This window comes from Ambystoma mexicanum, chromosome 1q, assembly GCF_040938575.1.
Source record: "Ambystoma mexicanum isolate Mex_15411 chromosome 1q, UKY_AmexF1_1, whole genome shotgun sequence".
NCBI classification, from domain to species: Eukaryota; Metazoa; Chordata; class Amphibia; order Caudata; family Ambystomatidae; genus Ambystoma; species Ambystoma mexicanum.
In genome coordinates this window covers 94,726,689-94,738,710 of record NC_090922.1, presented here as the reverse complement: position 1 = coordinate 94,738,710, position 12,022 = coordinate 94,726,689, and the positions used below count along the sequence as shown (strand labels likewise).

At 46.4% G+C, this 12,022-nt stretch overlaps 1 protein-coding gene across 1 annotated transcript in view; it reads right to left on the bottom strand.

The window, feature by feature from the left end:
• SLC22A31 (solute carrier family 22 member 31) overlaps nt 1-10,751 on the bottom strand; it is a 325,367-nt gene extending 314,616 nt beyond the window's left edge. Inside the window, exon 1 of the mRNA XM_069635621.1 lies at nt 9,337-10,751. Coding sequence (XP_069491722.1) covers nt 9,337-9,738 — 402 coding nt within the window. The 5' untranslated portion in view covers nt 9,739-10,751. The remainder of the gene's footprint in view (nt 1-9,336) is intronic.
• Between the last annotated feature and the right edge of the window lie 1,271 nt (nt 10,752-12,022).

Below are 12,022 nucleotides of genomic sequence, written 5' to 3'. Positions count from 1 at the left end.
TGAGCCTGACATCAGCAGACGCGTACTGCCCATTTCAAGCACGTCTCGTGTCAACAATCGCTGCGCCTCAGCTATTGACGTGTTGCCATGGAAATGGCAGGACGCCTCTTTCCCCAATAAGTATAAACAGACCGTTTCACAACATACAGCAGCAGATTTTCGATTCCATTCCTCTCTCTGTGTTACTTTGAGTATTCTGTGACTCGTTTCAGTGCTCTGGTCAGCTACCTTCGCCGCTTGTAGCCCGTGTGAACAGATACCAGTACCACCGCTATAAATTATTTTACTATCTTTACCGCACAATGGCCACAATAATGCCGTATATGTACGAGCCCGAGTACACCGAGGAAGAACTACTGGAAAGGCAAGCACGCGAAAACGATGGGGATTCGGACGGCAGTTGGGAGGACCAGTCAACGGATGAAGAGCCTGGACCATGTCGCATGGACGGCGTCTCCACCTGGTGCACGTGCAATCGGTGCGAGCTAATGCCAACTGAGGAGGAGAACTGCTGCTGCCGTGAAAATTCCGGGTGCTTGGCCTACATTTCGGAAAGCGAGCAAAGTCAGCAGGAAGGCGAGCAAAGTCCGCAATGCATCACCGAGCTGCCAGAGTTCAGGGAAGCCTGCCTCTCACGGACAGTGTTGAGGATGATGATGGTGCTTATGCACGAACTTCGTGGCACTGTTCGTCCGCGTAATCCGAGTAACGAGTAAGTATACTCTGTTTGTGATGTCAGTGATGCCACCACTATTTCATGGTCGTCTCCCACATATAAAATTACATTTACATATCATTGGAACGCATGTAAATTGGTTCCATATAGTGCATTTTCTAGATATAATTTTTTTCTAAGGAAAATGACATGTGTTACCTGAATCGACATTGATAAGAAAGTTTGGTCAGTTTAATACAGTTTGCATCTTTTTTTTTCACAGGTGGTACAGGCTGGTGGCCTATCGTTGCTTCACTTGGTGGCTTCACGGGAGGCTCGGACACCGCGTTCGGAGAGTAATACCTGCCTGTGCGGTACTTGCCATTAGACAACATTTCCCCAGTGACAGTGGACAATACCGCGGATTTTCCCTCGATGTGCTGCAACCTCAACTTTACAATGTGTAATGTTTATTATTTATGTTTAATTAAAATCTAAAATAAAGCCCAACATATATTTTAACAATGGTTGTTTTGATTTTTTAAATGAATCTAGTGTATATTCTCCTGGGATGGTGAGGTATTTATAAACTCACCCCCCTGCCTTCCATGTAGTAGATCCTGCAGCCATCCTCTTACATTCAGTTAGATGGCCTCTCCTTGGTGAGGCCCTGCGGCAAACGGGTCTTGTCTGCACGACCACCGCCCCGATCCACCCCCCGCCTTATCAAAGGCAGTTCGCACCGGGGTACTTGCGCTGCTGGCAAGTGGAGCTGTCAGGGAGCGATAAAGGCCAAGAGGTGCCAAAGACCATGTACACTTCAAAGTGGTCTATAGAGCATGGGTTTGTTGTTCCCATGTCTACCTCCAGACCCCGTGTCTCCTGCCAAGCATCCCCCTCACGCTGGACGGCCCCCTGCAATCCACATAAGTGTGTCTCCATTCACGAGTCTTCCTGTGTCTTGTCTGCACGACCACCGCCCCGATCCACCCCCCGCCCTATCAAAGGCAGTTTGCACCGGGGTACTTGCGCTGCTGGCAAGTGGAGCTGTCAGGGAGCGATAAAGGCCAAGAGGTGCCAAAGACCATGTACACTTCAAAGTGGTCTATAGAGCATGGGTTTGTTGTTCCCATGTCTACCTCCAGACCCCGTGTCTCCTGCCAAGCATCCCCCTCACGCTGGACGGCCCCCTGCAATCCACATAAGTGTGTCTCCATTCACGAGTCTTCCTGTGTCTTGTCTGCACGACCACCGCCCCGATCCACCCCCCGCCCTATCAAAGGCAGTTTGCACCGGGGTACTTGCGCTGCTGGCAAGTGGAGCTGTCAGGGAGCGATAAAGGCCAAGAGGTGCCAAAGACCATGTACACTTCAAAGTGGTCTATAGAGCATGGGTTTGTTGTTCCCATGTCTACCTCCAGACCCCGTGTCTCCTGCCAAGCATCCCCCCTCACGCTGGACGGCCCCCTGCAAACCGCATAATGCCACGACATATACACGTCATTCATTCACAAACACACCCCTGTTTCGAATTCTTTATAACCCACTTCATATTTCTAATGAGCACTTCTTTGCGCTTTGCTAGTCAACCCGTGAAGGTGCTGGTTATCTGCTCTTCGTCTCTGTGAACTTCCGTGACCACTTCGAGGAAACTCCTCAGTTTGCAACCTGTGAACTGCTCCCTGTTCTACGACAAGAAACTACTCTGATCCCTGCATCTAACTGTTTGTTCGTCAAGGTAAGTCCATGTACCATAATCATTTTGCGTCCAATTTTTTAATTTATATCTATTTGCTAGTAGTCATCAAATTGCATCCATGTTTTCTTTTCGTTCACGACAGTACATGCAAGGAACTAGTCACATGTTCTGAGTTTAGTCAAATTACTTTTTCTATTTTTTGAAAGTTATTGAAATACTTATCCGCATGTGAATAACGTGTATAGTTCCAAGAACCCAAACGGACCTTGCATTGAACCTTTTATGTGTCATTTACTGTTTTAACACATTGGTATTCATAGAGAATTGTTGATCTTTACTTTTCAGAACTTTCCATAATGCCTGCCTGTTCCATTGGCGGTTGCCCTTCGAAGACCCATAACAAATCTGAAGGTACTATAATGCATGTTTTCCCTAAGACAATAGATCAGATAAGAGAATGGGTCCGATATTGCGGATATCCAGCCTCTGAGCTAGAAAGTAGAGTCCTAGAAGTCTTTGCGGACAAGAGGGGTGATCGATACCGCATCTGCAGCAGGCACTTTAGCCCAGACATGTACTCCACATCATTGCTAATAAAGAAGAAAACACCGCGAGCGAGGCGAAAATTGCTCTCAACCGCTATTCCCACTCTATTCGTCCACATCCCTCCACTGGTGAGTCAAGTTTACGTATTTATCTCTCGGCCTTGCGGTAGTGTGTAGCATTAGCTAACAATAATTTCCCCATTTATGTATCCACTCAATATGAAGGCGGAAGATTCTCCATCCGTGTCGTTATTGCAGTCATCAGCCACTTCAAGCGCCTATCGGGTAATCTTACTTAGCTATTCTGACACTGACTTGTTTTAGGCATGTAAATCAATAGTTTTAATTGATCGTGTAATTATTTTACCTAATGGTACACCCTTGTACTCGTCCTCTAGTCTTTGTTTTCAGTTATAATTATTGTTATCCAAAATAATGCAAGTACTGTCTTTCAGGGAGATGCTGAGGAGTCCAACGCATTGACGACAACCGTAGATGTCACTCAGATGCTCGAGGTACGTTTCCGGACAGTTCCATCGATGGAGATCATCAGATCTTGCATTCTTGTAGCGTGATTGTTACACACAATGTTTCTTTCGTTTTTAGCCATTGATATGTCCTTCTGTCGTCGCCCTCCTATTTGTCTTCTTTTTTCAATATTGTGTTCATTACTAATGAAAGTCCTATGTTTCAGGGAGTCGATGGAGCATTAGTCCAAGTAGAAGGGGGAGCATGCAGTTACGGGTCGGCGCAACAGCTTGCAGAAGTGTGCACCGCAGTTACATCGTCCCTTGATGTTCTTATGCATTTCGAGGTATGGATACTGACAGTTCGATCAAGCGAAATCATATGACGTGATTACATCCGCTATACTTCCTTCTTTATTAACGCAAGTACTATGTTTCAGGGAGATGACGGAGCTTCTTCTACAAGAACATCACCCCTAGTAGTTGATGCAGATCTCTGGGTGGTGACACTTCCAACGATCGAGCAAATCGAATCATATTTACATATCCATTATTTATTTTAGACAACTGATCATTTGTGCAGGTCTATTTAGATGAGCCGTTGACGCCTGCTCAAAGTTTATGTTCTTTTTAACAAAATAGAAAAGCATACTAATGCAATTACTGTGTTTCAGGGAGTTGCTGAAGCGTCATCTTCAATAATATCATCAATGGAAGTCTATGCGGAGCCCGAGGTATGGATCTTGACAGTTCAATCTAACTAGATCAACAATGCGTGAACTATTGTCGTTTGAATGTTCTACACAATGCGTTCATTCGTGTTTTGCTATTGAGATGTACGTATGGGTATTGGTCCCCAAGTACATTTTGTGTTTTCAATATTATTATACATACTAATGAAAGTTCTATGTTTCAGGGAGTCGATGGAGCCTCAGTGAGTGATGGATGTGCTTATCATGAAAATATAGTCGTTGCAGCGCGAGAGGAAGTGGAGACATGCACACACGAGTCGGAGCAACAGCGTCCAGATGTTGAAGTTCGAGGCAAGAAAGTTTCAAAGAAAAGAAAGCAAAAGAAGGTTAGTGTCCTGTTCACTATATTATGTTGTCTTTCACTGTCAATAGTTCAATACTGTAAGTTGTGTTTAAACTGAACATCCCTTTTCTAATCTGTCCTCTAGTTGCGAGTGGGTGTAAGAACTAGATCTACACAGACAGTGAAGCGAACGAGAGATGTTGCTTGTCAAACCTTTTGGCAGGGACTTGAGACTGGAGATGCATCGTGCCAATGGGAAGAATATGAAGTGATTGACAACGGAGCTATACCACCACCAGCCATTGATAGTGAATGTCCTCCTGGTAGTTTGGATGCAGTCGGAGATCAATTCACAGAATCCACACCCGCAAAAAATAAGAGCGCGCGAAAGTTGAAGACATTGTTTTTTTCTCCCATCTCCGGACAAGGAACAGATGTTGCAATGGAAGAGAATGACGTGGACGACAATGAAACACCATCAATATCACTCAGCATAGCGGAAGACGATATCAGAGATTGTACCTTTCATGCGAGTGACATGTCCTCAACGTTACAGGCCGAACCAGCTGGGATGCAGAGTGACAGTATAAGGAAAGAGGCCAAATTCATTGTATTCGATAGCTGTTTGATGGATATTATTATGATGATGAAATGTGGGCATTCGGTTGGTGGGGAAGTATGTGGGGAGCCATTGATTAATGTGACTCGTGCAATTCGAGGCACTAACCTTAAAATACATGCCACCTGTACACAATATCATCCGTTCGCATGGTCTGCACAACCCATGCTGGGGCAACTGCCAGCAGGCAATCTACTTTGTGCAGCGGCCGCACTTTTTAGTGGTTCAAGTTTTAAAAAGTTACAGTATTTCTTTCAGTTTGTGGGAATCCATTTCATTGCGAAAAGTCAGTTCTACAAATACCAAACCGATTATCTATTTCCAGCCATCAGCGAAGCTTGGAGAATGGAAAAAATGTCAATGGAAAGTACATTCGCGGGCAAACGCTTCAGGCTAGCCGGTGATGGACAGTGCGACAGCCCAGGATTTTCAGCCAAGTACTGCACCTACCACTTTCAGGACATGGAAAGTAAGAAAATTGTGAGTTCGGTGGTCGTGCAGGTGTCACAAAGTACATCCTCAGTGGCCATGGAGAAAGTTGGCTTTGTAGCATCATTGCAAGAACTACAATCGCGGGGAATGGTGATCGACCTGATAGCCACGGACAGACACGTTTCAATTGCCAAGACAATGAGAGAAGAGTACAAAAATATAAATCACCAATTTGACGTATGGCATCTTGCAAAAACAATCAATAAAAAATTGTCGGCTGCAGGAAAAAAAAAAGATATGCAAGGTATTTCACAGTGGTCCAAGTCAATCAGCAACCATCTTTGGTGGAGCTCAAAAACATGTGAAGGGTCGTTGGAAATTCTACTGGAAAAATGGCGGTCAGTAATGTTGCACTGTAGCAACGTACATCGATGGTCGACAAATGAGCATTTCCACAAATGTGAACATGGCCATTTGTCCACAGAGGAGGCACGGAAGAAGAAGTGGTTGATTCCTTCATCACCCACTCACAAGGCCATTGAAAAGATTGTATTTGATAAAACTATAACAAGAGATTTGAGGGGACTCACGGAATTCTGCCACACAGGAGATTTGGAGGTGTTCCACAATATGTGCCTAAAGTACAGGCCCAAAAGATTGCATTTTGGCATGGAAGGCATGAAAAATCGGACTCTTCTAGCGGTCTTGGCACATAACCATAATGTTGGCCGTCAACAAAGTAGGACGACCGGAACTTTAGGGACGCTTCGCTACAATAAGGCCTTCACTAAAAGAAGTAAACAATGGGTGATCAAACCAGTGTTTGAGGATATGCAATATGAGTTTATTGAGAGACTTATCGTAGATGTCCTCGATAGGCACATACATGGAGTGGTGAACGAACCTATGCAGGGGACAACTGCATTGCCACCCAACATTGCCTCTGTTCCATGTCCACCTAAAGCAGAGCTCATTGAGAAATACACATCACGGTTTAAATGATTGTAATTTGATTGTCTGTTCTCTCGAGTCTCCTCATGTTGCAGGCCCATTGCAATTAAACCAAACAGTAATATAAATCATTTTTACAAAAATTATAGAATGTTTCCGTATTGCAAAAACATGGCCGACCCATAGGGACAATAAAAAAAAAGGCACGCAGACAAGATGTCCCTAAAACTAACTGCAGCTAACTAGAAATGTGTGCTCGCTCAAAGTGAAGGTCAGCTGCTTTGATGTTTTGCTCGGGTGGCGGAACGGCCCACGACCCAATATAAGGTTCTATTGTGATTTGACCTTGACAGGCCGGGACCATCCTGAAAGACTAAGAAAAGATAATGAATAAAAATTCAGAAACGAAACGATGAGCCACGTTAATTAGAAGAAGTAACGTCGGCAAAGAAGGAGTGGTGTTTCGGGTCTGCCCTACACAGAGACACAATGGAAAATGCAAATATAATGTAAGTAACTTTTGATGAGTTTATACCGCAATTTCATTACTATACAGTGGCTTTAAAGACGGGTTCAGTTGTACTTGTTCGTTCTATGTGGCATATTGTTTTCTACCGCGCACTATCAACATCTGCTTTTACTGAAGCACCTCAAAACCTTCCTCTTTGCTTCTGCTTTCTCTCTCCCTCTCCCCTGCTACAACTGGTCCACTGTCTGCGACCTCGGTCCTGGGCCCTTCCACTCTACACCTGCACTGCCTCCCTGTCAACCCCTGCACTGGGGGACTGTCTCAGTATCCTACAGCCCCCCCTTCCCAGCACTTGTTCTGCACTTACCTTGCACTTGCCACCAGCTGGCCCTATTTATTTATTATTTTATGCTACTTACCTTGTACTCCACTCCCCCCCCCCTCCATGCCTCGCCACGCCTTTAAACACTTGTGTACACCCAGTAGCGCTGTCCTCGCTATGAAATGAATAATTTTAATAAGGATCTGATGGTGAGACTAATTTCATTTTTTATGTTTTTAGGTACATCATTCACTACTGTCTGTGTCACGAGTACCAGACACCTGCGGACGGGTTCTACAGCCGCCAGTTGCTTCTCCGCGTGAACAACGTTACCACCCTGACCATTTTATGGGACGATCGCCAAGTACAAGTATGCCCTTACGCGGTACTAACGGTTAGATGCAACATACCTACCGTTGTGGTGGCCTAGTGCCTGGTTGTTGGAACAGCCATGCGATTATCAGTGCGACCGAAGAGCTTATTTTTATCGTAAACCAACACCCTGTGTACTGCACACGAACATCGCTTCCCTCAAGACGAACTAATTTGGATCGAGAGCAAAGAAAAATGCAAATCGCTGAATATTCTCTAAACATTTGATGTCCAATAAACGTACTTTGCCAAATGTACAATCTTGCCGTTTGCTTTTAAACCACGGTTTCACATTCCGAATTGTGGCGCTGTATTGTGAGATGCTCTAAGACCCTGTGTACAGCAAAGGACCATCGCGTTCCTCAATACGAACTTTTTGGAACGTGAGCAAATAAAAATGTAAATCGCTGAATATTCTCTAAACATTTGATGTCAAATAAATGTACTTTACCACATTTACAATCTTGCGGTTTGATTTCAAAGTACAGTTTCATATTCCGAATTGTGGCGCGCTGTATTGTGAGCTGATCTGTGTTGATTTCCGGGGTCTGTGTGGAGTCGCGTAGAAGACGCCTGGGCGCGTTTGCCTACGCAGCTCAGTCACGTCACGGATATAGGCGGGGAATATGAATGTTTTGATAAAGTCTGTTTCAGGGGCGGGGGATTTGATTTAGTGCCGCAAAGGCAGGTGAGCCAGGTCGATGCGGCGGAATGATAGGATTATCACAAAATGGAGGCTGATTTCGAGTGCGATAAGGGGCGAAAAGTCGGGTAAGGTCCATAGGAAAGTTTCCTACGATCTACCGATTTATGCTTACAAACACATGGCCGACCCGTAGGGACAATAAAAAAAAAGTCCCGGAACTCTCCTTTAAACACCTGAAAGCAACATTTATACATATAGCAGTACCTCCATTTTGGCATACTCTTCACCTATTCGACCAACATACCAATGACCTACAAGGCAATGAAACGGTTCAATCAATATTTAACATCAAGGTTCGAAAAAGAATAAAAAAGGAATTTCCAGAACTGCACAAATAGCACTTACTTCTAATGATCAAGCAAGACTATTTAGAACAACATTTAAATGTTATTCCTCATCCTTTTGCAGCAGTCCCTCTAGCGCCTAGGCATCGTACCACTTTGAATGGTCACCAAAAAATGGAACCTCTTCAAAAAATTAATTCCTGTCAATATCATATGTATATTTATAATTAAGAAAATAGCTATCTGATAGAGACACAAGACCAGGAGGCGCATGACATCAGATGGTCCTAGTCAAACAGCCGGGGATTGTGATGATCAAAAACCAAAAGTGAAATAGAATATGGCACAATTTGGATGAAAATACCTCTAAAATAATTCTGAAATACAGCAGACAAAAAATAATGGCTTATTTTAGAAAGATGTAGGAATGCCATCAACCTGTGCAGTGCGTATTTTAGAAAGATGTAGGAATGCCATCAATCTGTGCAGTGCTGAACAATGTCTCTCTTTCCCCAAATGCAGGCATATTCCCTCAGCCAAGTTTGTCATAATTAATACCATTGAGTTGAGAAAATCACATTTGTTTGCAACGCCTAGAAACAATTAACTTGTAAAGTGTGCGATGAGTGCACTTACCATTAGCTTGAGTTTCAAGTGCACTCAATTCAGCACTATAGACCAATAAATGAAATGAACCCAAGCACCCAAAAAGAGAGCAAAATGTTATATTTAGCCAATACAAATGTCATGCCAGGGGTCTTCCATAGATGGCTCCTCCTACCTTGGTGACAATGTTGGTTTGCAGGCCTGCAGTTGGTTGGTATTCCCAGCCTCTAGTGCAAGGGCCGGTTCCATTGCTGTTTGGCCTGGTTCCATTACTCAAAGCTGCAGTCCCATTGGTCGTTGGGTAGTGGTATAGTTCGCAGTGGCTCCAGCCCGAGGCTGGAGGAGGCAGGTGAGGCAAGCTGGCATTCAACAGTTCGAGGCCTGTCAGGTTGACCAAGCCTCCTGGCAGCAGTGCCGGATCAGGACGGCAGTGGTGATCTGGCACTGCCGTGAAGAAGACCTCCGAGAAGCAACCCAGTGCAAGCAGCACATTGGGCAGCCAACTAGCGGCAGCCAAAAGGCGCGAGTAACGGCCAAAGCCACCCACCTGTGGGGCCACCCGGCTGTCAAAGTCCATGGAGCCAAATAAGGATGGCTCTATCAAGAGGCAAGCAAACTCTATGGCAGGGGGGCAAGATGGAGTGTAGGCTAGAAGGGCGTAGTGGGAGTGTTGGTTATCAAGAAGCAAGATTAAGTATTGACAATCAATAAACTATCAGAATTCTCTCTAGAAAATGAGCTAAGGAAGGTTGGCCATCTGGGGATTAGACTGTACAATGGCTAGCCATCGAGGCACTAGATGGCACACTCGCTAACAGCAGACCAGAAGGAATAATTTCAGAGAAGCTGGAAGGGAACATCAAGGGATGGAAGAAAGCATTAATGTTTTACAAACACTACAGGTAAGAATGGCCCATGGAGAATTGGTCAGCACGCGCTGGCAAGTGAGAAGGGGTTATGAAGAAAGCAACTGCCCAGAGAGACAAGCTCAGAGGCTGACTGGGAAGAAACTGGCAGGGGTTCGGAGGGGTGTAAGTGGGCAGGGGCAGTCCGGTATAACAAAAAAAGGGGGGGTGAGATGCTGCAGGAGTGGGTCAAAGTGGGCGGGGACGTCAGACTAAAGAGTTGGTACAGGCTGCTACTGTGCAAAGTATAGTAGCTGTCAGGTACAAAGAGAAACGGGTTGCCAGGAGAGGCTACGGACCATAGGGTGACTGAGGTGAAAGGGGCACGGATTTGAGGAAGGACATGGGCAAAGGAAAGCAGCTGTCCTGGTAAAAGGAGTCGTGGATTGTGACTGGCAAACGAATCTGTTGGCAGGCGGTCCGAGGAGACTGGGGCTGTGTGGGGGGGGGGGGGGGGAGTTGGCGTGACAGATCTTGGGGAGGTCTGCAAATTGGGAATCGGTTTGCTTGAATACAAGTCCCCGAACAAGCAGCCGAGTCCTAGGTGGAAGGCGAGGGGCGCTGGGAATTAAGGGCACCGCGCAGGGCACCGAGGCATGCAGTGAGGCGGCTGGTCGGCTCCTGGGCAGAGCGTGTGTCAGCCGCCGACTCGCGTGCCACAGCCCGGGAGGAGGAGCCGCGGCCGGGGAGGAGGAGGAGCCGCAGCCGCCCGGCGCTGGGGGAGGAGAGAGCTGACAGTCTGGCATCGATTTAAAGGGGAAACGCAGAGCTGTCCCGCACCCTGCCCTCTCACAGAGGCGGGGAGAAGGAAAGTAGGGGGGGAGGAGGCTGCGAGTAAATAAGAAGGAAGGACGAGGTTTCCGCCGGTGTTTCCGAAAGGCGAGGGGGAACACTGGAAATGTAAGGGATACTAAACATTATATAACTCCGGCCAGCTGCGCAGTTGGAATGAGGAGAGGAATGTGCTATGACGAGAAGGGAAGGATTGTGCTATGGCGGAAAAGGAAGGAAATAAAACGCTGGAAGAGCGAAGTGTGGGAGATGAGAAGGGCCGAGGAAGGGAGAAGCGGAGAAAAGTCAGGGCTCATCTTAAAGCAGAAACTCCAAACGGGGCTGGATCTGTGTAGAGCTAGGCTAGCCCATACTAAGGATCCTCATGTCATGTCAGGGGGGACTAACCAATCAGTCATTGACAACACTATATTGTTGGAGTAAAACAGGCCATATTTGTTTCAGTAGTCAATTTACAGCCGAGCCCATCAGGTGCCTAGTTCTAGGCGCTTGACAAATATTTTCTGGTGGCCTTTTGCTGGCACCCGAGCACTATATCCTGGACGTGGCCAGTGGCGTCGCAGGGGTGGGGGGGCTGTGAAACCCTATGCCCCCCCTTCTGCGCCCCCTACCTAAAATGAGCAGTGACCATGTTCTCCCTCTACTTTTGTCTGTGCCCCCCTACTTTTGTCTTTGGTCCCCTCTGCCCCTCCTAAATTTGATTCCTGGCGAGACCACTGGACGTGGCCTCTTGGTCTCGGTTACTTCCGGGTGACTTTGCATCAGTCCTGGACACCAGTCCCGCTTCCGATAATCTTTACTACGGGGACACATCTGTAAGCTTTTGGCAGGCTACTCTGCAGTTGTTGAGGGGTCCAACTATCATAGCTCTCAACTCACACGCTTTTGGTGGGTGTCACCCGCCTTGTAAAGGGCTGACTCACCCGCCAAAAACAAAATCGGGTGATTTCACCCACCTTTGCAACAGAAATGGTTGAGAGCTATGAACTATCCTTACGGTTGAGCAGATTCATCACTGGTGAGAGGGAGCAGGCGTGGTGGGTGCTATAGCCCTAGGTCTTTTGGTTGTAGCTCCGGATAGAAGCTCAGGGCCTGCAACAAAAAGGCTAGCTAGTCCCGAATCCCGACAGAGCCTACATTAGCGCAATCCCAGATTTTTGCCAG